The sequence below is a fragment of the Ahaetulla prasina genome, chromosome 2 (genome assembly GCF_028640845.1).
Source record: "Ahaetulla prasina isolate Xishuangbanna chromosome 2, ASM2864084v1, whole genome shotgun sequence".
Taxonomy (NCBI): Eukaryota; Metazoa; Chordata; class Lepidosauria; order Squamata; family Colubridae; genus Ahaetulla; species Ahaetulla prasina.
This window is the reverse complement of record NC_080540.1, coordinates 2,484,188-2,510,986: the sequence shown is the minus strand read 5'-3', so window position 1 is coordinate 2,510,986 and position 26,799 is coordinate 2,484,188. Positions and strand designations below refer to the sequence as shown.

At 45.7% G+C, this 26,799-nt stretch overlaps 2 protein-coding genes and 1 pseudogene across 8 annotated transcripts in view; 2 read left to right on the top strand and 1 right to left on the bottom strand.

Annotated features, from left to right (window-relative positions):
- LOC131192692 (zinc finger protein 665-like) overlaps window positions 1-6,235 on the top strand; it is a 47,700-nt gene extending 41,465 nt beyond the window's left edge. For 5 of the 6 annotated variants that reach the window (XM_058172097.1, XM_058172094.1, XM_058172095.1 and 2 more), the window contains 2 exons: window positions 603-729; window positions 1,280-6,235. In XM_058172097.1, coding sequence (XP_058028080.1) covers window positions 603-729; window positions 1,280-3,291 — 2,139 coding nt within the window. In that variant the 3' untranslated portion in view covers window positions 3,292-6,235. The remainder of the gene's footprint in view (window positions 1-602; window positions 730-1,279) is intronic. The other variant, XM_058172098.1, reaches the window with a different exon arrangement.
- The window catches only part of LOC131192838 (zinc finger protein 420-like), a 265,780-nt pseudogene that overhangs the window by 142,472 nt on the left and 96,509 nt on the right, over window positions 1-26,799 (bottom strand).
- LOC131192756 (zinc finger protein 239-like) lies at window positions 10,995-25,534 on the top strand. Of its 2 annotated transcripts, XM_058172247.1 has the most exons (4): window positions 10,995-11,379; window positions 17,050-17,132; window positions 22,392-22,518; window positions 23,129-25,534. In XM_058172247.1, the coding sequence occupies exons 2-4, from the start codon at window positions 17,058-17,060 to the stop codon at window positions 24,469-24,471; spliced, it is 1,545 nt and encodes a 514-aa protein (XP_058028230.1). In that variant the 5' UTR covers window positions 10,995-11,379; window positions 17,050-17,057; the 3' UTR covers window positions 24,472-25,534. The 2 variants fall into 2 exon arrangements, with proteins under 2 accessions (XP_058028230.1, XP_058028231.1); XM_058172248.1 differs by lacking the exons at window positions 10,995-11,379; window positions 17,050-17,132 and having other exon boundaries at window positions 22,408-22,518; window positions 23,044-25,534.

Here is a 26,799-nt window from a genome sequence, read left to right as displayed (position 1 = left end):
GTGAGCTCCCGTTACTTGCCCCAGCTTCTGCCGACCTAGCAGTTTCGAAAGCACGTAAAAATGCAAGTAGAAAAAATAGGGACCACCTTTGGTGGGAAGGTAACAGCGTTCCGTGCGCCTTTGGTGTTGAGTCATGCCGGCCACATGACCACGGAGACGTCTTCGGACAGCGCTGGCTCTTCGGCTTTGAAACGGAGATGAGCACTGCCCCCTAGAGTCGGCAACGACTAGCACATAGGTGCGAGGGGAACCTTTACCTTTACCTTTATTGAGTCCACTAGGGAAACGTCCAATCAAGAATTTTCACTTTGGCTTTTCGTCCCAAAGGTGCTTTTTTCAACAGGCAGCTGGACTTTCTGGTTGTTTTTTGAAGACGTTTCACTTCTTATCCAAGAAGTTTTCTCCGCTTCTTGGATGAAAAACGAAAGGTGTTAAAGAAAAACCAGAAAGTCCAGTTGCCTCTTCAAAAAAGAACCTTTGGGACAACCATGAACATGGATGACTGAGAATCTCCATAGACATTTGTGCTTTTAGGATTTGCAGATCAAATGAGATTTTGCAAATTTGATCGAGTCTTCTCAAAGGGATTCTTCCTTCTTTAGGGTCCTGTATCCTTTGGGGAGGTGGCCATCCATTTCAACAGTGAAGAGTGGTTGCTGCTTGATCCCAGCCAGAAAGCCCTGTATCAAGAAGTGATGTTGGAAACGTCTAGGATGGTGGCCTCTTTAGGTAAGGTTCCTCTATATGTAACTTGCTAAAAATGATTTCGTCTCTTCTTTTTTCTTCTTCCATTAATTCCAGTCCCCCTTCATGGTCTTCTAAGTAGCAGAGTTTCATTTAGAAGAATGAGATAAGTGTGATGACCAGCAAGGATTGACATTCAGTCTTGTGGTCATCCTTGGGCCCTGGGTCATTATTGCAGAGTTATTGGGAAGATGATCAGGGAGAGGCTGTTTTTGCCTGTTGCAGTTGTCCTGATCAGGAAGAAATTTTGTCTTGCTTTGTGTTGCAATGACGTATGTTGCCTTATTGAATGCAAGTTGGGTGTGTCATATTGTTCAGGTGCAGATGTCAAGATTTTTTTTTGCTTTAAATTTTTAACTGCCAAGAATGAAGGTTAGATGAGCAGCCATGCTAGTCTTTATGTTAATAAGTAAAATTCATTCTGTCATTTCCCTTATTCCTCTTCTGCAGATGCCCAGTAGTAGATAAATCTATGCATAGGGACACCAACGTGGATGTTGTAGATTATTCTAATTTATTTTTCTTCCCCCGCTAGCATTTGATTCGCAGAAGAAGGAAAATGACCAAGAGCCAAATTTAGTGCCATTGCAAATAATCAAAACTGAAATTCCTGAGGAGACATCTACAAATAAGTGGGGAAGGAAGAAACATGAAAAGAGGCACAATTGGAAAGAAAAATCTATTCTTGAATGTGTGGAAATGAATCACTTCCTGACACAACGTGATTCCAAAGAAAATACGGGGAAATGTCAAAGTAGAAACAGATTCAAAGCAAACCCCAATGCTAGTAACCACTGCAAAACTGGAAAGAGCTTCAGCACTAATAAACTTACTTCACATAAAAAGATACAGACAAGGGAGAAACCCTACAACGGTGTGGACTGTGGAAAAAGTGTTGGGTGGAGAGGTAATTTAACTTCTCATAAAAAGATCCACACTAGACAAAAACTCTCTAAGTGCCTAGAGTGCGGAAAGAGCTTCAGGTATAGAAAGTGTCTGAAATCCCACAAAAGGATCCATACAGAGGGAAAACCTTATAAATGTGTGGATTGTGGAAAAAGGTTTAGTCTGAAGACTTCCCTTACTTCCCATAAAAGGATACATACTGGAGAAAAACCCTATAAATGCATGGAGTGTGGGAAGAGCTTCACAACTAGTAGTTACCTGATGTGCCACAAAAGGATCCATTCAGGGGAAAAACCTTATAAATGTGTGGATTGTGGGAAAAGGTTCAGTATGAAGAATTCCCTTACATCCCACAAAAGGATACATACAGGAGAAAAACCCTATAAATGCATGGAATGTGGAAAGAGCTTCAGTGTAAAGAGTTCTCTTACTTCTCACAAACGGATCCACACAGGAGAAAAACCCTATAAATGCCTAGACTGTGGGAAGGACTTCAGGCGAAGCGGTGACCTTGCTTCCCATAAACGAATCCACACAGGAGAAAAACCCTATAAATGCATAGAGTGTGGAAAGAGCTTCAGTGTAAAGAGTGCTCTTACTTCTCATAAACGGATCCACACAGGAGAAAAACCCTATAAATGCCTAGACTGTGGGAAGGACTTCAGCCAAAGCGGTGAGCTTGTTTCCCATAAACGAGTCCACACAGGAGAAAAACCCTATAAATGCATGGAGTGTGGAAAGCGCTTCAGTGTAAAGAGTGCGCTTACTTCTCATAAACGGATCCACACAGGAGAAAAACCGTATAAATGCATGGAGTGTGCAAAGAGCTTCAGTGGAAAGAGTGCTCTTACTTCTCATAAACGGATCCACACAGGAGAAAAACCCTATAAATGCCTAGACTGTGGGAAGAGCTTCAGGCGAAGTTGTGACCTTGTTTCCCATAAACGGGTCCACACTGAAGAAAAACCCTATAAATGCATCGAGTGTGGAAAGAGCTATAAAAGCAGCATTTACCTGAACCTCCATAAACGGCTCCACACGGGAGAGAAACCTTATACATGCCTAGAATGTGGGAAGAGGTTCAGGCACAGAGCATGTCTGAAATCCCACAAAGGAATCCATTCAGGTAGAAAACCTTATAAATGTGTGGATTGTGGAAAGAGGTTCAGTATGAAGAGTTCCCTTACTTCCCATAAAAGGATGCATACTGGAGAAAAACCCTTTAAATGCATACAGTGTGGGAAGAGCTTCAAAAGTAGTAGTTACCTGATATGCCACAAAAGGATCCATACCGGAGAAAAACCATATAAGTGCACAGAGTGTGGAAAGACTTTCGCTGACAGTACGTCTCTGACTTACCATAGAAGGACCCACACGGGAGAGAAACCCTATAAATGCCTGGAATGTGGGAAGAGTTTCAAAAGTAGTAGTTACCTGATGAGCCACAAAAGGATCCATACCGGAGAAAAACCGTATAAGTGCACAGACTGTGGAAAGACCTTCGCTGGCAGTACGTCTCTGACTTACCATAAAAGGACCCACACAGGAGAGAAGCCCTACGAATGCCTGGAATGTGGGAAGAGCTTCATATTAAAAAATCACCTTACTTCCCATAAGTGTATCCATACTGGAGGGAAATAAAAATGTACGAAATGCGGAAGGAGTTTTTGTAAAAACAGAATGCTTCTTAAGAAAGAAACCACAGTGGGCAGAAAATTATCCTAACTCATAACAGGACAGGAGAGATCCCTTTAGAGACTGAAGTGTCCTTAATTTGTGTAAAAAGATCCACTGTGATATGAAACCATCCAAAGATATGGAATATAAAAAGAATAACATCTGTGGAAAAATGTGATGAACAGTATTCTTTCTTTCAGAGTATCGCTATAGGAACAACTGAATAAATGTATGGATTTTGGGAAGCTCCCAGGATAGATTTTTTAAATTCTAGAGGTATTACCTATTCAGTTAAGTTGTTGCTCAAAAAAACCTGTTAAACAATTGTCCCTCTCATTCAGAGGTGAAATGCTACCGGTTCAGTCCAGTTCGCTGAACCAGTAGTAAAAAAGGCTACTGGTTCGCCAAACCGATAGTAAAAAATGTAAAAAAAAACCAAAAAACTACCAGCTCAGGCAAATAGGTAGTAAAAATGCATTTAAAAGGTTAAAAAAAGGCTCCGATGAGTGTGCGCCACAGCTGATCACATCTTCCCCACGCGCTGTTCTACTTACCACATACCTCCTTTTGGTGTTCACTGTGCGCACACCTTCCAAGTGGTGCGCACTGTGCATGTTCACACGCAGCACACATTTGGTGCGTAGCACGCATATGCAGCCAGCAAACCGGTAGTAAAGCGGTTCAGATTACACCACTGCTCTCATTGCTCCAAAACCTCATGTCAGCTTGGTCACAACTGCTTTATTTAGGCAGAATCAACATCTGAAGTGTGTTTGGGGTCAGCCTCCAGGCTTAGTGAAGACCTGGTGTATGCAAGCAAAGCAAGGGAAAATGGATGTGTGAATATTCATTTTAACTCTTAATTGTGTTGAAAATACTGATTGTCTTTAAACAAGTAGGAAGGCATTTAAGCTTTTTTTCATGCACTGTATGTGCAGAAGTTTGGTTGCAAGTGAAAATCTCCCAAATATTTACATGTACAGACAGAGGAATAGAATCAAAGTCTTGTGAAGTATTAGTTCCGCTTTATAAAGGTTTAGTAAGTCCAAACCTAAAATATGCAACTAATTTTGGTCACCACACTTCAAAAAAGGTGTTGAGACTTTGGAAAATGTTTGGAGAATAACTAAGGTGATCAAAGGCTGGGGACTAAAACGTATGAAGAACAGTTGCAGGATTTGGGTGTGACTAGTCAGCCTAGATTTCAACCTAGAAATAAGGAGAAATTTTCTGACAGTGAGAACAATTAACCAATGGAACAGCTTGTCTTCAGAAATTGTGGGAGCTTCATCACTAGAAGCTTTCAAAGAGAGACTGGACTGCCATCTGTCAGAAATGGTGTAGGGTCTTCTGCTTGGGCAGGGGATTGAATTAAATGACATACATGGTCTCTTCCAACTTTGTTTATCTAGTCTAGTGAAATGAAGGACTTGGGGTGACATGATAGCAGTATTCCAATATTTAAGGGGCTGCCACAAAGAGGAGGGGGTTGATTTATTTTCCAAAGCACCAGAGGGCAAGGCAGGAAAAAATGGATGGAAAGTCATCAAGGTGAGGAGCAACCTGGAACGAAGGAGAAACTTCCAAACAGTGAGAACAATTAACCAATGGAACAGCTTGTCTTCAGAAATTGTGGGCGCTTCATAACTTGGAGGTTTATAAGAAGAGACTGAACAATCACTTGTCTGAAATTGTATAGGGTGTCCTGCCTGATCAGGGAGCTGGTCTAGAAGACCTCCAAGGTCTCTCTCAGTTCTGTTCCGTTCTATTCTCCTAACTGAAAGGGAATTTAAAAATGGTTTTATTGATCCAACAGTGTACCATATGAGCAATATTTTTTTTAAAAGGACATAAATTTCTTGATTTAAATTATTCATTGTTCAGTTTCTCAGATTAAAGTAATCAGTACTGTTATTTTCTATTTCTCAAGATTTTCAAATGTCACTTTAGTGCCTCTATTTCATTTTGTGATATCAAGTTGCTCAGAAAGATCAATCATACTTGACATGTTAGGGGAGACTAACTTTGGCATGGTTTTGGAGAAAACTGTTAGTAGCATGATTGTGACTTTGTTATTTTTATCTTAATATAGCTTTTAAAAAAAAACATATTTCCTGATTATTAACAACCTTTATCAATTTGAAAGGTTAATAAATTATTGGAAAGAGCTGTTGCACAATGTAAATGATGCCCTACTTTATATACATTGGGGAAAAAAGCTTAATGAACAAACATGTAGGAGAACTTATAGGGGAGGTGGGGAGTGGAATGTTAGAAAGTGCTAGAAGGGGGTGAAATGAGTTCACATCTGTCTCAGTTTCACATTGCACAATAATGCCTTGAAAACCATGGAATGAGAACAAGGTTGATTTACCTATGAAAGAAGCAAACAATCAAAATGTGGGTACATTTCTCACTATAAAATCCTGGCATTTTCATAATATTGCTAGTTATGTAATTTTACATCTGTGGAGATAGTCCGTGCAGCATTGAAAGTGTTTCAGCCAACATTCTCCTCTCCCTTTTCATCAGAGGAAAATTTAAGCCCTTTGCCTCTTTCTACAATTTGGAAGGTATTTTTGGCTTTTAAGGATTTGCACTTTGAGTCACTGTGAGGCGGCCCAAGCAGCGTCTATATTTATCTTCCAATTTAATATCATTAAATAATGTATTAATGGAATAAGTCTAACGTATTACTTATTCTCCAGCCAGCGATTCCACTTTTTCCTTTTGAAAATGAGGCCCTAAAAGAAACACCATCATTCTGAAGGGTCTTTGGGGGGGAGAGGAGGCCGAGGGCTTGAAGGGGGAATCCAGTGTGGGGATCTGGAAATCTTCCAAGTCATTCACCTCAGTGACGGGTGATTTTAAAGGGTCTCCTGGGGGGTTTCCCATCAGAGAAGTCGGAAAGGGGATCCTGAGGGGGACATTAGGAGAGGAGCAGAGGGGGCCCCTGAGAAGAGAGGAACAGAAGAAGGCCCAATTCGGTGTCAGAGCAAAAGAGAGGAGGAGGTGAGTCCGTCCCTGAGGACCCACAAATGGAGGCGCTTCCCTCAGAGCCACTCCTGTGTCTCTCCGCGCTTCCCGCCAGAATAGGCTCCTCCCACCCCTTTCAGAACCCTTTTTCCCGCTTCTCCGTCTGAGGGAATCGCACTGGGAGAGGGGTGGCCAAGAGGAAGTGGGAGGAGTCTTGCAAGCTCCCATCTCCCGTTTTCCCGGGAGGGGGGTGTCCCAAGTTGCCATCTCCCCCCCAGCAGCATCAATGGTCCCTCCCACTCCCCCCCTCCCGGCCGACGTCCCCACAGGCAGCAGCAACAGGCGGAGCCCATGGAGGCTTCCCACAAGCCCCACCCACCCAAGAGAGGAGAATTGGGAGGAGGGGGCTTGACAGGGATACTTCGGAGTTGGCTTGCCAGGAATCAGTTTGCGCCAATGGGAATCCTCCCTTCCGTCGAGTCATCTGTCTCTGGGCAGAATCTCTGTTGATTTCTCCGTGCGGAGAAAGCATTTGGCGCAGAAACAGAAAGGTGGGGTGGGGCTACGCAGATTGCGTGCAGTGCAATTGGAGGGGACCTTTCCAACTGGGGAGGGGGGGTATCCCAAAGAGGACGCAGGTGGGCCCCGAGCGAAGCAATGTCCCTTATTAATCACGAAATCTCCAGAACCGTTCAAGCCTACCAACTTGAAATTTGCCCCGTATGTTCCTCTTGGCTTCTAGGTGCTCACTAAGAAAGGATTTTTCAAAATGACCATCACAGCATTACTATTTCCTATATATTATTATAACACGCTCTGATGCCAAGTAGTTAGACGTTCTGCACCCCCTTCCAACTTGAAAATAACTCTGGAGAGAATGGGATAGCATAGGAGAGGTTTCTGTGGGACCAGCCTCATGGAGAGAAGAGGCTAGAAAGCCTGAGGAAGAGGAAGGGAGAGGATAGGAGACGTTTCTGTGGGGCTGAGGATGAGGAGAGGCTTCAATGGGGTCAGCCTGAGGGAGAGAAGGGGAGAGGATAAGAGAGACTTCTGTGGGGCAAGTCTGAGGGCGAGGAGAGGCTTCTATGGGGCCAGCCTGAGGGAGAGAAGCAGGAGTGAAATGCTCCCGGTTCGGACCGGCTCACCCAATCTGGTAGCGATGGCAGCTGGTGGTTCGGAGAACCGGTAGCAAAAATCCCTGGCCCCACCCCCTGACCCTGCTGAGCTGCGTCATAATCAGAGGTTTGGGTTTTTTTACTTTTAAAAGCATCTTTTCTTCAGCAGAAAAAAGGCTTTTGAAAGGAAAAAAAAAGCCTTTGATGATTGCGCGGCTCAGCTGGGATCGGCTGAAGAGGTTGAAAAAAAAAGGTTTTAAAAGGCTCCTCTGGCAATCCCAGATGATTTCCTCATCACCAGAACCTTAAAAAACATGTTTTCTAAAAGCTATTCGGCTTTTAAAACCCGTTAAAACAATTCTTTTAACGGGTTCTGGCGATGAGACAACTTCAGCTGGGATCATCAGAGGAGCCCTTTAAAACCTTTTTTTCCTCTGGCGATCCCAGCTGAGTTGCCTGATCATCACAGGCTTTTAAAATAATTTTTTAACAACCTCTTACAACAGCCTCCGCCCATGCCCACCCAATCCCCACTTACTTATAATTGCTGCTCCTTTCGGGCTCTGGCTGCTGCAATCCGTTGCATCAGCTAGCAACACATCTTGGTGAGCAACTTAATCTGCCTGCCTCTAATTGGGTAAGTAAACTATTAAAAATAGTTAATTGGTTTTTTTAATTGAGTTAATAGTTAATTAAGTTGAGTTAATTAACTCAATACTTAATTGAGTTTTTTAGACAGCAATTTAAAGTTAAGGAAGTTTTAAATTTAGCTGCTTTTATCTAAAACAGGGGTCTCCAACCTTAGTAACTTTAAGGCTTATGGACTTAAACTCCCAGAGTTCCTCAGCCAACTTTCCTGGCTGAGAAACTCTGGGAGTTGAAGTCCACAAATCTTAAAGTTACTAAGGTTGGAGACCCCTGATCTAAAAAATATAAATAAAATAAAATAATAAAATAAAATATTTGTGCAGCTTTTTGAGATTTGGTGTGTTTCTGTAATGTTTCACTCTGTTGGAAGAAACGTCCATCTGGGTTCAGTTCCAAGTGGGGAAAAAGACACTGGACACATGGAGATTGCTTGGAAAGATGGTTTAATGGTGGTCAGGGTCACATGATTTGAGTTCCTAAACAGAAAAGGGCTGAGATGCTGAGCATACCCTGGCTTTATGCTTTCTCTGAGCTTTGAACTTCCTGGGGCACAGGAAGAGTGTCCTGATTGGTTGTCAGACTCCCAGGATGTGGGGGGGGATCTTAGCTAGCCTTGCTGGCTGATGTAATCTTCCCAGGTGCCATGTGGTGAGTTTCTGTTGCTAGATAGGTCCTAGTGTGTTGCAGATGATGGTCCATTGACAAAGGTGGGGGAGTGAGTGAGTTTCTGTCTCTGGCCCATTGACAAAGGTGGGGAGAGGCAGGAAGCAGTAGGGAGCTGTTTTGTCCTTAAAACACGTTTCTCCATTTCTCATCCAGGGAAATATATTCTGCCTTTTTAATATTTTCTAAAATATTTCATTCTTCTAGGAGGGGGGTGGGTGCTGACTTCCTACAACTCTAACTACACAAACACACAAAATCTCACAAAGCTGTATGTGGCATTTTGTGTGTGTGTGTGTGGGGGGGGTCAGTTGTGTTGTATTGTCTGTGTGTAAAGTTGGTTTTTGAGCTTTTTGTGGCTGTGTGAGGTTCCTGTTTGTCGCAGGGGGCATTTATACAAAATGTTCTATAGGTAGTATCTCCCACCCACAAGATTAGCAAAAATAAGCAAAAAACATTTGTCGATGTGTTGGAAGTGTGAGGCCGTGCCAGGGACTTTTTATCACATGTGGTGGGAATGCCCAAAAGCCACAAAATTTTGGCACCAGATAAGACAATGGTTAGAAGAGATACTAATGCAAAATATAGAAGCAAAACCGGAATTCTTTTTACTGGGCATTATAGAAGGCAAATACAACATGGGTACAGTTTACCTAATGTTACATATTCTAACAGTAGCAAGATTGGCTTTTGCACAAAAGTGGAAAAACAAAGAGAAGTGTTAGCTAAAATATTAATTTGTGCGGAAATGGTCAGACTGACTTTGGAACTTAAAGATAAGAATGAATCAGAGTATTGTGAAATCTGGAACAAATTTTATTATTGGCTGGACAGGAGGAGGAATGCTGGGATAAAGAACTATTGAGGAGTAAAGTGCTTAGAAGCCTTTATGTTAATTGTCTATGTTAGATACGATTGAACTGAATATTAAAGTAACCTACATAGATGAAAGAATATATATATTTGAAATGTGAGAATTAGTGTAAACTTGTATTGAGATAATGGAAGTGTATCAATTATGAGGTAACATTTGATGAAAATATTTAAACCGGAGATGTCACACTATGTCCATTGTTTTTAATTTGTATTCTTAATACAATGTTGTACCTTGGTGAAGGTATCTTTTCTTTTATGTACACTGAGAGCATATGCACCAAGACAAATTCCTTGTGTGTCCAATCACACTTGGCCAATAAAAATTCTATTCTATAAAAAAAAATCTATTCTATTCTAATAAATGTTTTAAAAACATTTTAATGTAGTGGCTGTCCTTTTCCCCTCCAGACTTTTCTCATGATCCTTAATACCATAATTATTACAAAATACATACTTTGCTTCTTTCCTGTGAAAATCTATCAAAAGCCACGTAGGACTCTGTTGGGGAGGAAGGGTCCTCCCTGGCTTTGCTCCAGAGGTGGGTTTCAGCAGGTTCTGACCCAGTTCTGGAGAACCGGTAGCGGAAATTTTGAGTAGTTCGAAGAACCGGTCATAAAAATTCTGACAGGCCCCGCCCCTATCTATTCTCTGCCTCCCAAGTCCCAATGCGGATTTTGCAGTATCCTTTCCCTGGAGCAGGGTGGGAATGGAGATTTTACAATATACTTCCCCTGCCAGGCCCACCAAGCCACGCCCATCAAGCCCCACCCCGCCCACAGAACTGGTAGTAAAAAAATTTGAAACCCGCCACTGCTTCGCTCCCTTTGCTGTGGAGCAGCCAGAAAGGAGATTCGCTCGGAGCTTCTTGGGCCCCTTGGACCTTCATTGGTGCATGCGTAAGAGCACAAAAGTGCCTACCGTTCCTGTCCTATTGTTCCCTTCATTATATCAAATTAATATAGCTGATGCATATTTTTTTACTTATATATATATATATATATATTTTCTTCATGATATGTTGTTTTATTTATGACAATGTTTGTGTATACTGTTGTGACAAAATGAAATAATAAAAAAAAGAGAGACAGGACGCCCTGGGGGCTCAGGTCTGACAAGGGAAAGTTATTTTTACTTTCACTTTTCCTGGGTCTGCTTTCCTTTAAGCTTTGACGGTGTGAGTCTCTCTCTCCATCCCTCCCTCTGTCTGTGTGTGTGTTTGTGTGTGTGTGTGTGAGAGAGAGAGAGACAGAGAGAGGACGGAACCGGCATTTGATCTCCGCCTGGCTTCTCCCCATGCCACTTGCAGAGCTCACCTCTCCAGGGCAGGTGCAGCCTCCAAAGCTGCCCCCACGGCCGCCATTTCATCCCAGGTGCCAGCAGAGGGCGATCTTTTGGCTGAAGACTAAGCCCCCTGCGCATGCTGCACTCCATCTGCCTGGTTAGGTAGCTCCCTAGGAATCTGTTGGGGGCGGGCAAGAGGGGATCCCATAACTCAGATCCTCCCAAGGGGAGGGAAAGAGATTCTGAAGCTTGGAGGAAGCGGGAAATTCGCCCCATAACTGCTCTTGGCTGTGCATGGGGGGAGATCCAAGAATGGGGCTGGGGGGAGGAGAGAAGGAAGCCTAAAGGAATCCCCTGCTCATATCTCCATTTAGATTCTGATTCCGAGGCTGGAAGGATCTTTGGAGAGCCAGCCGAGACCAGTTGCCCGGCGGTGCCAGTGCCTGGAAAATCCTTTCTGAGTGTGGCAGAGGAGAAACAGGAGGAGTTGCAGGTCAGAGAAAGCTTCTTTTGTGGAATATGATGGGATCTCCACATGCTTAAATTCTTCAATATATCCCTAACAGGGTTTTGGAGATTAATAAGTTCTCCTTAATTCTCTGTGTTTTCTCATGTCTTAGTCGTTGGACTTAGTAAAATAATAAGAAAGATAGAACTCCCTCTTCAAACTAGAAGACTTGAGGCGCACAAAGGAATTCCCTCCCTTCAGAGTAAGCCTATAATTTGCCTTTCACAGAAGACCGACTCTTGTAAGGGCCACCTTGCGTTGCATTCTGGCTTCTCCTCCATCTTAAGATTTCTCTTTGTTTTTGGCCTTCCTCAAGAGATAATTTTTACACAGATCCCTTCTGGGCCACTTCCAGCACCACCTGTCCTTGCAGGCATGTTTCCTGGCGTTGGAAGTTAAAACCCACCCCTCTCCTAGAAAAATGAAATATTTTAGGATATACTGAAAAGGCAGAATATTCCCCCCCCCCCGCCAAAAGGGAAGCAGAAACTCATTCACCCCATCTTTGTCAATGGGCCATTAAGGCCTCAGCATCCCATCTGCAACCCAAAGGACCCATCTAGCAACAGAAACCCCACAAGGCATCTGGGAAGATTACATCAGCCATCAAGGCTAGCTATGACCTCTGACAGCAACCAATCAGGATACTCTTCCTGTGCCCCAGGAAGTTCAAAGCCAGAAAGGGTATAAAACCCAGGGAGTCTTAGCATCTCTGCCCCTTTTTTTCTGTTCAAGAACTCAAGCCATGTGAGCTTAAGACGTACCTATTTTTCCGCACAGGACTGGCATAGAATTTTTAGTTGTTTTTATGGGTTTTTTAATTCTTAATTTGTTTTTAGGGTTTTAAATATATTTTAAATTTTGGGCCAAATTTTGAATAAGTTTTTTAGCTATTGTTTTATTTATATTGTATGTATTTTGACCGTTGTTTTTATTTGGCTGTTAACTGCCCTGAGTCCTTCCTAGCGGAGCCCTTTCCAGCGGCGACCCCGGCGATCTTGGCCAAATTTCAGCGGCGTGAGATCGTCGGTGATTCCGGCCTGGCTCCGACGGCTTCGGGGTGTGGATTCGGCCTGGTTTCGGCTGGCGCGAATCCCGGCCCGTTTTTGCCTGTCGGTGGGCTTGCCGGCTCCTTCGGCGCCAGTTCCATCGGCGCCAGTTCCATCGGTGCTGGTTGGGCCCGGCGGGGCTGTGTGGACCGCGAGGTGCCTGTCCAACGGCGCCCTGTATTTGGCAGCCCCACCGAGGATGGGTGTGGTAACGCCTCGGTGGGAGTGGAGGCCGGAACCGTGGCTGAGGTTTGTCCCCTCTTGTGGCCTGTTTGGTCGCAGCTTTCCATCATGTGTCATCGAATGGCCCTTGGTGGCCTGGCTTACTCCATCGTATTTTCCTTTGTGGCCTTATGGCCTGGCTTGCTCCATTTTATTTCCGCTCCCCTCTATCCCTATCCCGGACCATGGGTCATCTAAACTGGGCGGTCATGCATTTCCATCAGCGGGATGGAGTGGATTGGACTGGATTGGACTAGCTTGGACTGGTCTCGGGACTTGGGCTGACCGCTAGCCACGTCTACCTGATTAAGATCTGTAGAACTGCTTCCCATAGGCATGCTATGGAGACTGTCGGCCTGTCTGTTCCTGTTCTGTTATCGCTATCCGGTTCCTGCTCCATCTGTCCTTTGACCAACTGGACTCCCGCTAGAAGACTCACCATTTCTATTACTTTGGGATTTTACCACCTTAGCATCCCTCGCCGATTCGCACTTTCCTATGCGCTACACTGCACGTGAACTCTTGCGCCTGCGAGGTGCCCCCGCCGCAGGAATGGCCCATATCGCTACCAAGGGCCGGCCTCAATGACGGGTCTTGGGACCCACAGAGGTGGCATGCGAGAAGAAAGAGCCTTTGGGGGTTTTTAGACAGGGCATTTTTAAGGGGTGGGAGGGGTAGGGCGGGTGATGGGGGTAGCCCGTCGGGAGGGAAACCAGTTCCAGCGCATGCTCGTGGCGATTATCAAATGGGTTCGGAGGTTATGGGGGGGGAGGGTGTTCCTTTGTGTGAGGGTGAGTCTATTGGCACGGTAAGTGGGAGGGGCAGATATGGCGGAAGGGGGGGATCGTATCGATATAGGGGGTCACGCGTTCGATGTATGCAGGCGATCGCGTGCCCCGATCCCCCTAACTTTACCCGTTCCCCGGATGGTCAGGACCCTCAGGGCCTGGGCCTTCGTCTGATGTTATGCAACGCACGGTCCGTGGCCAATAAGGCCCCCCTAATACATGATCTAATTCAGGGGGGTGCCGCGGATATTATAGGCGTTACGGAGACCTGGTTGGGCAATGAAGGGGGTGTGCCCCTGGTTGAGATGTGCCCACCGGGTTTCCGTGCATTCCATCAGCCGAGGGCCCAGGGTAGGGGTGGAGGGGTGGCGGTTGTGATTAAAGAGAGTTTAGAGCCGAGGGAGACCACTGTACCTCAGATATCCGGGTGTGAATCCCTCTTTGTGAGGTGGGGTCATAGATGTCAGATGGGCTTGCTGGTCGCGTACCTGGCTCCTTGCTGCGTGACAGCGGCCCTGCCCGAGCTCCTAGAGGTGCTTGCCGGGGTGGCGGTGGAGACCCCCAGACTTTTAGTCATGGGGGACTTTAACCTGCCATCTGCCGGCTCGTCATCGACGGTAGCTCGGGAGTTCTTGGCCTCCATGACGGCCTTGGACCTGACTCAAGTAGTGGATGGCCCCACTCACATCGGGGGTGGCACACTGGACCTGATTTTTGTCTCTGGTCAGTGGTCGAGAGATCTGGACTTAAAGGAAATAGTCATTGAACCTTTGTCATGGTCAGATCACTCTCCTTCGCCGGGACTTTCTGACCGCTACCCAACACCGCAGGGAGACGGACCCATTACGTTGGTACCGCCCCAGGCGCCTGATGGACCCAGAGAGGTTCCGGACGGAGCTTGGGCCACTTCCTGAGGATCTGGCTCACGGCACGGCAGAGGAACTGGCTGCAGCCTGGGAACGGGCTGCGGCCGGGGCTTTAGACCGTGTCAGGCCTTTGCGGCCTCTGACCCGCGAGATCCCAACCGCCCTTGGTTCTCCGAGGAGCTGAGGGGATGAAACGCCGGAGAAGACGCCTAGAGAGTTCCTGGAGGTCCAGCCGCTCAGAGGTTGATCGGACACTAGTTAGATCCTATACTAGGACCTACCTAGTGGCACTGAGGGACGCGAGGCGCTACGCCTCCCTCATTGCGCCGGCAGATAACCGCCCAGCTGCCCTGTTCGAGTGACCCGCCGCCTCCTTCACCAGGGGGAGCGGGATGACCCATTACAGGGACGTGCTGAGGAGTTTAACGGTTATCTATACGATAAAATCGTTCAGCTGAAGGACGGTCTGGACCAAGATTGCAGCGATTCGGACGAGACGTCTGAGGCGGTCTTGGTGATGTTGTATGGGATGAGTTTGACCCTGTGACTCCGAGGACATGGACAGGTTGCTGGGTAGATTGAATGCCACCACATGTTTATTGGACCCGTGCCCTCCTGGCTGGTGCTGGCCACTCAGGAGGTGACACGAGGCTGGCTCCAGGGATTACGAGTGCTTCCTTGTTGGAGGGAGTCTTCCGCCGCCTTGAAAGAGGCGGTGGTGAGGCCCTCCTCAAGAAGCCTTCCTGACCCGCTGTTTTAGGTAATTATCGCCCAGTCTCCAACCCGCTCGCGGCGAAGGTTGTAGAGAGTATGGTGGCATATCAGTTCCCCTTCACCTGGAGGAAACTGTCTATCTGGACCTGCTCCAGTCCGCTTCCGCCCGGTTACAGCACTGAGACGGCTTTGGTCGCGTTGGTGGATGATCTCTGGAGGGCCAGGGATAGGGGTTATTCCTCTGCCCTGGTCCTATTAGACCTCTCAGCGGCTTTTGATACCATCGACCATGGTATCCTGCTGCGCCGGTTGGGGGGATTGGGAGTGGGAGGCACCGTTTATCGGTGGTTCTCCTCCCATCTCTCCGACCGTCGCAGACGGTGTTGACGGGGGCAGAGGTCGACCCGGCGCCTCACTTGTGGGTGCCGCAGGGCCGATTCTCTCACCCTTCTGTTCAACATCTATATGAAGCCGCTGGGTGAGATCATCAGTGGCTTCGTGTGAGGTACCAGCTGTACGCTGATGACACCCAGCTGTACTTTTCCACACCGGCCACCCCAATGAAGCCGTCAAGTGCTGTCCCGTGTCTGGAGGCCGACGGGTCTGGATGGGGAGGAACAGGCTCAAGCTCAATCCTCCAAGACGGAGTGGCTGTGGATGCCGGCATCCCGCACAGCCAGCTGAGTCCGCGGCTGACTGTCGGGAGCGAGTCATTGGCCCCGATGGAGAGGGTGCGCAATTTGGGCGTTCTCCTGGATGAACGGCTGTCTTTTGAAGACCATTTGACGGCCGCTCCAGGAGAGCTTTCCACCAGGTTCGCTTGCGCGCCAATTGCGCCTTTCTAGACCGGGATGCCTTGTGCACAGTCACTCACGCCCTTGTGACGCCTCGCCTGACTACTGCAATGCTCTACATGGGGCTCCCTTGAGGGGCATCCGAGGCTACAGTTAGTCCAGAATGCAGCGCTGGTGATTGAGGGAGCCCCGTGGCTCCCGAGTGACACCTATCCTGCGCGGCTGCACTGGCTACCTGTGGCCTTCCGGTGCGCTTCAAGGTGTTGGTGAATGTCTTTAAAGCGCCCATGGCATAGGGCCGGGATACTTACGGGACCGCCTGCTGCTACCGAATACCTCTCACCGACCCGTGCGCTCTCACAGAGAGGGGCTCCTCAGGGTGCCATCGGCGCGACAGTGTCGTCTGGCGACACCCAGGGGAAGGGCCTTCTCTGTGGGGGCTCCCGCCCTCTGGAACGAACTCCCCCCAGGACTTCGTCAACTTCCGGACCTCCGAACCTTTCGCCGCGAGCTTAAAACCTATTTATTCATCTGCGCTGGACTGGGTTAGTGTTTTAATGGGTTTTAATGGGTTTTTAGTTCCAAATTTTAATTCTGGCCAATTTTAATAAGTTTTTTAATTGTATTTTTAATCTGTATTTATAGTATTGTATTTTTATTTGGCTGTGAACCGCCCTGAGTCCTTCGGGAGAAGGGCGGTATACAAATGTAAATAATAAATAAATAAATAAATAAAATAAGAAGGGCGGTATACAAATTAAAATATTATTATTATTATTATTATTCCTGTCCACCATTAAACCATCTTTCCAAGGAGTCTCCGTGTTTCCAGTGTCTTTTCCCCCATCTGGAACTGAACGCAAATGGACATTTCTTCCAACTATGGGTTGCTAGAATATCACTAATTTCTCTGGTCTCAAACTGCAGAGAATGGGGGGAGAATTTACCATGATTGAGCAAATGCTTTGGCTGCCAAGAGTATAAACTTCCCAAAAGTTAGGAGAACAATCTAACTGAGGTTTGTTCTTCAGCACGTGGTGGGTTTGGTCTTCTCCTTTCATTCTTGGCTCCCATGTTGGAGCCTATGAAAGGCAGATATTAGAAGAGAGAAAAACGGAGGTTTCCTGGGCAGGACAGGAAGAAATCTTAAGTTGTGCTTTCAAGCTAGAAAAGATGGAAGTTGAACCCTTTCCTGTTTCCATCCTGTCTCTCTCCTTCCCAGTGGACAAAATGGAGTCACCGTTGTTCACTGAATCATCTCCTTCTATTGGTGGAGCTGAAGGAACTGCCGGATTCCTGACTCAGGTAGGAAGGAAGAGATTAGCACCTTATATGGGGGAGCAGGAGGAGACCTCTGGTTTCCTTTGGGGACTCAACCTATGATACGGCTATTCCTGGGCAAAGCACAACAAGGAAATTAGAAAATTAAATTTACGATCAGTCAAACTAGGCTCACCTCTCAACAAAGATTTGGAGATGTATGGAATTCCTTTGTGGCTGTATAATTTTGGTTTCAAAAATGCCACATGGCAGTTCATGTTGCCCATCCCAAGTAAAAGCAAAAAGGACACATGAATGGTTAAGCTAAATCTACTTTATTGTAAGTATAATCTTGTTTTCCTATCGTTGGGGAAAGGGATAAAAACAGGAGAAGCAGAAATTGCTTTGTGTAAGGGTCCTTGAGTGGCTCAGACTGCTAAGACAGTCTGTTATTAACAGCAGCTGCTTGCAATTACTGCAAGTTCAAGTCCCACCAGGCCCAAGGTCGACTCAGCCTTCCATCCTTTATAAGGTAGGTAAAATGAGGACCCAGATTGTTGGGACAATAAGTTGACTTTGTATATAATATACAAATGGATGAAGACTATTGCTAACATAGTGTAAGCCGCCCTGAGTCTTCGGAGAAGGGCGGGATATAAATGCAAATTAAAAAAAAAATCATCTGCATCTTGATGCCTGGAAGTGCTTCCCTAGGATTTTCATGAATGTTCGTGAGTGGGTTTTTTCCCCCAATTTTTCAACTTTTTTATTAGTTTATTGAAGTATAAAATACAAAGAAAAAAAAATGGAAAAGTAAGAAGAGAGGAAGGGAAAAAGAGAGGGTATAGTGCAGTGATGGCTAACCTTTTTCCTGTCGCGTGCCAAAAGCAGCAGTAGCACGGGGGAGTCGTGTGTGGGTGTGCCCACACCCATAATGCAATGCCCCCACATGGCCCTTCCCCACATGGCTCGCCCCTGCCCCACACATGGTCATGTGACCCCCCCTCCCCCCACCCATGCGTGCATGACCCCCTCCCACCGTGCATGCACACATGACACGCCCCGCACATGCGTGCCACACCCCATTCCGCTTGTTTTGGGACTGGCAAGCCTCCCTGAAGCCTTCTGGGACCAAAAACAGCTGCAGGGGGCGCCGCTGAAACCCGCAAGTGTGTCACTGAATTGCCTCCCCCAGACTGCCACCAAGAACAAGCCAGCTCAGTGCCCCTCCCTCCGCTCCTTTTGCCAAGGGAGCGCACCCGCTTCTTGGCTGATGCATCTCTTACCCTGGCGCTGGACAGATATTCCTTTGACAGCGCTGCTTTTTTTCCCGGTGGCTGGAGAGGGGGTGGCGGTGATTCTCTTCCAGAATCCCAGCCATAAGCGGCAGGTTGAGAACTGCTGTGCAGCCCCAGGAAAGTAGCAGGGGGAATGCTGCTGTTGTGCCTTGTCCTCCCTCCTCTCCTTAGCCAGGCCCCTCCCTCCTCCTGCCGGGCCTGCTATCAGATTCAGAGTCTGATAATGAAGAGGAACGGCCTGGCATGCCTCCAGCCCCCAGTCCTGGCACCATGCCTGGACAGAATGTCAGGAATGAACAAACAAACCTCACTCCTACAGTGTGTGAGCACGAAGCCAGCCACATGCTAGAATTGCTGGCAGCAGATCCAGAGGAAGAGAACCCACAGTGGACGGATCCCCGTTTCCGGAGATCTGAGAGGCGACGTCAGCAGAAGGAAGGGAGCGGCAGGCCTGGATAAGTGCTGAGTCATGGAGCCACACCCCATAGCCTATATAAAGGATCTGCTTTTTGGCATTCCTTGAGTCAAGCAAAGTCTCATCTGGTTTGCTGAAGTCACACCTTGGATTCCTGCCTGCCCTGAGAAATCTGAAAGGAATTTGGCAAAGCTGCAGAGGCTTCATGGCCACGCTTGATACAGACTTCCCAGACCCGGTCGTCGGAGGGGGAGCGGGACACGACAGCTGCTTTTTTTCCCAGTGGCTGGAGAGCGGGTGGCAGCTATTCTCCTCTAGAATCACGATCGTAAGCAGCGGGGTGAGAACAGCCACCCCGCCTTCCCCACCACCAAGAACAAGCAGCGATGCCCCTCCTACTTTCCTGGGGCTGCACAGCAGTTCTCAACCTACTGCTTGTGGCTGGGATTCTGGAGGAGAACCGCCGCCCCCTCCTCACCCACCACTGAGAACAAGCAGTGCTGCTGCTGCTGCTGCTCTTCTGGGGTGCCCGAGCTGGCTGGGCGCTCCAGACTATGGATGTGCGTCGCTGTGGGCTGGAGGGCTGGGGCAGCATAAGAAGCCCGCTGGGGGGAAGGGAGGGAAGCCCTGGCCCGCCTGTCCTAGCCGACAGCTCTCTCCACTAGGAAGCGACCGCCGGATTCCGATTTCCGCATCTTTGGGCACGCGAGCTGTTCTTTGCATGCACGCGTGGGGGGGTGGGGGCTTCGTTTGCACCAGAAACCAGGTGGCCAGCGTGGATGCCCACTCCAGAACCCAGAGATCATCTTCCCGGTGCACGCATGCGCACTGGACAACTGTTCTTTCGGTTTATGCACTCCCGTGTGCGTGACAACCAGCTGGCTGGCCTGCCAGAACCGGGAACAGCAACGGGCGATGGCTGCGCGTGCCCGGAGAAATGGCGCTGCGTGCCACTTCCGGCACACATGCCATAGGTTCGCCATCATGGGTATAGTGTAATGGGAGAAAAAAAAAAAGAAAAATACATCTATCTAGGTGGCTCAGTGGCTAAGACACTGAGCTTGTCAATCAGAAAGGTCTGCAGTTCGAATCCCTAGTATAGGTCTCCTGCATGAGCAGGGGGTTGGACTAGATGACCTCCAAGCAGGGGTGAAATCTAAAATTTTTTCCTACCGGTTTTGTGGGCATGGCTTAATTGATGGGCGTGGCTCGGTGGTCAAGTGACTGGGTGAGCGTGGCCAATAACAAATAATAAAAATAATAAAGTACACAAAACAATAAGAGGTACCAAAAACCAACTTTCACACTTTACACACTTTACACACATGCACCACAACACAACTGACTCACACACAATGTAAAAGCATCTGCACTTCACCCAAAATGGCCCCTGCAACAAGCAGGAACCTCACAGCCCCAGAAAGCCCCAAAACCAACTTTCACACTGTACACACACACACACAACACAACTGACTCACAGAAATAAAATGCCACATACAGCTTTGTGAGATTTTGTATGTTTGTGTAGTTAGAGTGAAACATTACAGAAACACCAAATCTCAGAAAGCTGCACAAATATTTTATTATTTTATTTATATTTTTAGATAAAAGCAGATAAATTTAAAACTTCCTTAACTTTAAATTGCTATGTCTGAAAAATAATGATACTCCTAAAAAAAACCCAATTAACTTTTTTTTAAAGCTTCCCCCCATCCCCTTACCGAATTCAAGGGAAAAGGCAGGCAGATTGAGTTGCTCACCAATGAGATGGATTGCAGGCAGGCAGATTCAGTTGCTAGCTGATGCAATTGATTGCAGCAGCTGAAGCAAGGCCGGAATAGCAAGCGAGACCAAAAGAAGCAGGAAGCTGCCAAGTAGGCAAGTGGGGACCGGGCAATTGGGTGGGCATGGGCGGGGGCAGGGATTTTTGCTACCAGTTCTCCGAACTACCCGCCCTCATCACTACCGGATTGCCTGATCCGGTCCGAACCAGGAGGATTTCACCCCCGCCTCCAAGGTGCCTATCAAGTCTATTACTGTTAAACTCTTTGGCACAGTCAAAGGTAACTCCCCTCCTAAATAAATTCTCAGGTTTATTTATAACCATTTTTTAATAAACCGGTTTTATAACTGACACTATTTTAGAATTGAAGGGACGCTCAGGGGTTAAGACAGCTGAGCTTGTCGATCGAAAGGTCGGCAGTTCGGCGGTTCGAATCCCTAGTGCTGCCGTGTAACGGGGTGAGCTCCCGTTACTAGTCCCAGCTTCTGCCAACCTAGCAATTTCGAAAGCATGTAAAAATGCAAGTAGAAAAAATAGGGACCACCTTTGGTGGGAAGGTAACAGCGTTCCGTGCGCCTTTGGCATTGAATCATGCCGGCCACATGACCATGGAGACGTCTTCGGACAACGCTGGCTCTTCGGCTTTGAGATGAGCACCACCCCCTAGAGTCGGCAAGGACTAGCATGTATGTGCGAGGGGAACCTTTACCTTTACCTTATTTTAGAATTAGGTATTCTCATAGTTCCCTCTAGTGTTCAGAGACTGTTATTTATTTATTTATTCATTTAATTATTTCTTTTCTCAGCCAATCTGAACCATTAAAAATCTGCAGATTTCAACCACCTACAACAACAACAAAAAAAGAGCAACTATTTATTTTAAAAGTAAACTAAAAAAATGATTGCTCTGGGGTGGGGGTGAGATTTTGCATTATGATTGCTCTGGGGTGCGGAGGAGGATAGGATTTTGCATCCACAATTCCCACCCCAGAGCAGCCACAATACCTTCACTAACCTCCTTCCCAGCTCCATTCTGAGCCACCATGGCAGGGCAACAACAACAACAAAAAAGACAGTCCAGGGAGAGGAGATTCTTTGGGTGTGTTAGCTGTTGGCCTTGCCAGTTCCTCCTTTTCCCTTCCTCTCTTCTTACTTTTCCATGGTTTTTTTCTTTGTATTTTATACTTCGATAAACTAATAAAAAGTTAAACTGAAATATTTATGATTGTGAGCAAGGCTGACCCTTCAAAGAACCACAAAGACCGTTTGGTTAGTATGTGAGACAGAAATCCCAGAACCTCTTGCAAACATCATAAAACATTGATGCCGCTGGTGTGTCTAAGGCACTCTATGCCACTTGATCAATGCAGGTTGATGACATTGAAAGTCAGCAGAGTGAGTCAAGGTGACAAAACATGCCCTAATTGACTGTCAGCCGTAGGCTGTGATATCTGCGCTTATTATCTAATAATGTGTTGGGTCCATCTAGGGAAATATCCAATCAAGAATTTTCGCTTTGGCTTTTAATCCCAAAGGTGCTTTTTTGATGAGGCAACTGGAGTTTCTGGTTGTTCCTTAAAGACGTTTCACTTCTGATCCAAGAGGTTTCTTCAGCTTGGTTGAGAAGTAAAACGTCTTCAAAGAAAAACCAGAAAGTCCAGTTGCCTCTTCAAAAAAGCACCTTTGGGACAACCATGACCATGGATGACTGAGAATCTCCATAGACATTTGTGCTTTTAGGATTTGCAGATCAAATGAGATTTTGCAAATTCTATCGAGTCTGCTGACAGGGCTCCTTCCTTCTTTAGGGTCCTGTGTCTTTTGAGGAGGTGGCTGTTAATTTCAACAGTGAAGAGTGGTTGCTGCTTGATCCCAGCCAGAAAGCCCTGTATCTCGAAGTCATGTTGGAAACGTCTAGAATGGTGGCTTCTTTAGGTAAGGGTTCCTCAGGAGGACAATTTAAATCAGGGCACAGTGTCGCTAGATTATTTATTTACAACTTAGATCTATACGTAATTTGTTAAAAATGATTTCGTCTCTTCTTTTTTCCTCTTCCATTAATTTCAGTCCCCCTTCATGGTCTTCTAAGTAGCAGAGTTTCATTTAGAAGAAGGAGATCAGTGTGATGACCAGCAAGGGTTGACATTCAGTCTTGTGGTCATCCTTGGGCCCTGGGTCATTATTGCAGAGTTATTGGGAAGATGATCAGGGAGAGGCTGTTTTTGCCTGTTGCAGTTGTCCTGATCAGGAACAAATTTTGTCTTGCTTTGTGTTGCAATGACATATGTTGCCTTATTGAATGCAAGTTGGGTGTGTCATATTGTTCAGGTCCAGATGTCAAGACTTGTTTTTGCTTTAAATTTTTAACTGCCAAGAATGTAGGTTAGATGAGCAGCCATGCTAGTCTTTATATTAATAATTAAAATTCATTCTTTCATTTCCCTTATTCCTCTTCCGCAGATGCCCAGTAGTAGATAAATCTATGCATAGGGACACCAACGTGGACGTTGTAGATTATTCTAATTTATTTTTCTTCCCCCGCAAGCCATTGATGCGCAGAAGAAGGAAAACGACCAAGAGCCAAATTTAGTGCCATTGCAAATAATCACAACTGAAATTCCTGAGGAGACATCTGCAAATAAGTGGGGAAGGAGGAAACATGAAAAGAAGCACAATTTGAGAGAAAAATCTATTCTTGAATGTGTGGAAATGGATCGCTTCCTGACCAAACGTGATTCCAAAGAAAATACAGAGAAATTTCAAAGTAGAAAAAAATTCAAAGGAAACCCCAATGCTAGTAACCATTGCAAAACGGAAAAGAACTTCAGCAGTAATAATCTTATTTCACATAAAATGAACCAGGCAAAGGAGAAGCCCTACAACAGTGTGGGCTGTGGAAAAAGCGTTGGGACAAGAGGTAATTTAGCTTCTCATAAAAATATCCACACCAGTGAAAAATGCTGTAAGTGCCTAGAGTGTGGGAAGAGTTTCACAACTAGCAGTTACCTGATGTGCCACAAAAGGATCCATTCAGGGGAAAAACCTTATAAATGTGTGGATTGTGGGAAAAAGTTCAGTCTGAAGAATTCCCTTAGGTCCCATAAAAGGATACATACAGGAGAAAAACCCTATAAGTGCATGGAGTGTGGAAAGAGCTTTAGGCAAAGCTGTGACCTTGTTTCCCATAAACGGGTCCACACGGGAGAAAAACCCTATAAATGCATGGAGTGTGGAAACAGCTATAAAAGCAACCATTCCCTGAACCTTCATAAACGGATCCACACAGGAGAAAAACCCTATAAATGCCTAGACTGTGGGAAGGACTTCAGGCAAAGCTGTGAGCTTGTTTCCCATAAACTGGTCCACACAGGAGAAAAACCGTATAAATGTTTGGAGTGTGGAAAGAGCTACAAAACCAGCAGTTACCTGAACCTTCATAAACGGCTCCACACAGGAGAAAAACCGTATAAATGCATGGAATGTGGAAAGAACTTCCGTGTAAAGAATTCTCTTGTTTCTCATAAACGGGTCCACATAGGAGAAAAATTAAATAAATGCATGGACTGTGGAAAGGGCTTCAATGTAAAGAGTGCTCTTATTTCTCATAAACGGATCCACACAGGAGAAAAACCGTATAAATGCCCAGACTGTGGGAAGGGCTTCAGGCGAAATTGTGATCTTGTTTCCCATAAACAGGTCCGCATGGGAGAAAAACCCTATAAATGCATGGAGTGTGGAAAGAGCTTCAATGTAAAAAGTGCTCTTATGTCTCATAAACGGATCCACACTGTAGAAAAACCATATAAATGCCTAGATTGTGGGGAGAGGTTCAGGCACAGAGCGTGTCTGAAATTCCACAAAGGGATCCATAGAGAAGGAAAGCCTTAAAAATGTGTGTATTATGGAAAAAGGTTCAGTGTGAAGACTTCCCTTACTTTGCATAAAAGGATTCATACTGGAGAAAAACCCTATAAATGTATAGAATGTGGGAAGAGCTTCACAACTAGTAGTTACCTGATGTGCCACAAAAGGATCCATACAAGAGAAAAACCTTACAAGTGTACAGACTGTGGAAAAATCTTCGCTGCCAGTACGTTTCTGACTTACCATAAAAGGACCTAGAAAGGAGAGAAACCCTATAAATCCCTGGAATATGGGAAGAGCTTCAGATTTAAAAATCATCTTACTTCCCATAAGATGATCCACACAGGAGGGAAATAGAAATGTATGGAATGCAGGAGTTTTTGCTGAAACACAATGGTTCTCAAGAAATAATCCACAGTGGGCAGAAAACTATGCCGTGGAAAGCCATCAACTTATTTCATTTATTAATATGACCCACAACAGGACAGGAGGAAGATCCGTTTAGGGACTGAAGTGTCTTTAATTTCTGTAAAAAGATCCACTGTGATATGAAACCATCCAAAGATTTGGAGTATAAAAAGAATAACATCTGTAGAAAAATGTGGTGAACAGTCTTCCTTCTTTCAGAGTATCGCCATAGGAGCAACTGAATAAATGTATGGATTTTGGGAAGCTTTCTGGATAGATTTTTAAATTTCAATGGTATTTCCTATTCAGTTAAGTTATCGCTCAAAAAAATCTGTTTTTTTGAAACCCTAACAATTGCCCCTCTCATTGCTCCAAAACCTTAAATGCTCTGCTTGGTAACAAGCTGCTTTATTTAGGCAGAAATTGAATTAACATCTGAAGTGAGTCTGGGATCAGCCTCCAGGCTTTGTGAAGACCTGGTGTATGCAAGCAAAGCAAGGGAAAATGGATTTGTGTATATTCATTTTAGCTCTAATTGTGTTGAAAATACTGGCCTTCTTTAAACAAGTAGGAAGGCATTTAAGCTTTTTTTTAAAATACACTGTATGTGTACAAGTTTGGTTGCAAGTGAAAATTTATCCCAAATATTTATATGTACAGGCAGAGTAATAAAATCAAAGTCTCGTTAAATATTAATACTGTTCTATAAAACTTTAGTAAATCCACACCTGGAATATCGCAACTAATATTGGTCACCACACTACAAAAAAAGGTGTTGAGACTTTGGAAGAAGTTCGAACAACTAAGGTGATCAAAGGCCTGGGGACTAAAACATATGAAAAATGGTTGCAGGATTTGGGTATGACTAGTTAACCTAGATTTCAACCTAGAAATAAGGAGAAATTTTCTGAGAGAACAATCAACCCATGGAACAGAAGTTGCCTTCAGAAGTTGTGGGAGCTTCATCACTGGAAGCTTTCAAGAATAGACTGGACTGCCATCTGTCAGAAGTGATGTAGGGTGGTGCTTGAGTGGTGGGTTGGATTAAATGACATACAGAGTTCCTTCCAACTTTATTTTTCTAGTCTAGTGAAATGGAGGACTTCCGGTGACATGATAGCAGTATTCCAGTATTTGAGGGGCTGCCACAAAGGGGAGGGGGTCGGTTTATTTTCTGTCACCATCTGTCAGAAATGGTATGTGGTCTTCTGCTTGGGCGGGGGGTTGGATTAGATGACCTACAAGGTACCTTCCGACTTTGCTTATCTAGTCTAGTGAAATGAAGGACTTGGGGTGACATGATAGCAGTATTCCAATATTTGAGAGGCTGCCACAAAGAGGAGGTGGTTGGTTTATTTTCCAAGGCACCAGAGGGCGAGGCAGGGAAAAATGGATGGAAAGTCATCAAAGAGAGAAGCAACCTGGAACGAAGGAGAAACTTCCAAACAGTGAGAACAATTAACCAATGGAACAGCTTGTCTTCAGAAATTGTGGACGCTTCATCACTTGGAGGTTTATAAGAAGCGAATTAACAATCACTTGTCTGAAATGGTACAGGCTGGGTCTGCTTCTTGAGCAGGGGGTCAGTCTAGAACAGAGGTTCCCAATCTTTTTCGGTTTGCGGCTCCCATAACACTTCGGATTTTTTCCGCGGCTCCCTTAATAGGTACATCCGATTTTTTTAAAAATTTTTGTCTTTTTTTCTGAATTTTTTTCTGAAAGCTGAAATCTTTTCTGTTAACTTTAAAATGTGCATATTGCCTCCTTGTAAAGAGAGATTCAACACATTCAACTTTTCAAAGATATCACATAGGTATGTGAGTTTAATCAAAAAGTCTGTTTCTACAAAGTGTTTGGCATACTCATGTTTTGCTGATGGACGCGCCGTCTCCTTTGATGGGAGCGCCTCTGTGGAACTTTCCCAGGCGTGGGGGTCCCTGCTTC

Coding starts and splice junctions, on each gene's coding strand:
- LOC131192756 (XM_058172247.1), top strand. CDS start 17,058: ATGGAGTCACCGTTGTTCACTGAATCATCTCCTTCTATTGGTGGAGCT. Junction 17,133..22,391: donor CTGCCGGATTCCTGACTCAG/GTAGGAAGGAAG, acceptor TTCCTTCTTTAG/GGTCCTGTGTCTTTTGAGGA. Junction 22,519..23,128: donor TAGAATGGTGGCTTCTTTAG/GTAAGGGTTCCT, acceptor TTCCCCCGCAAG/CCATTGATGCGCAGAAGAAG.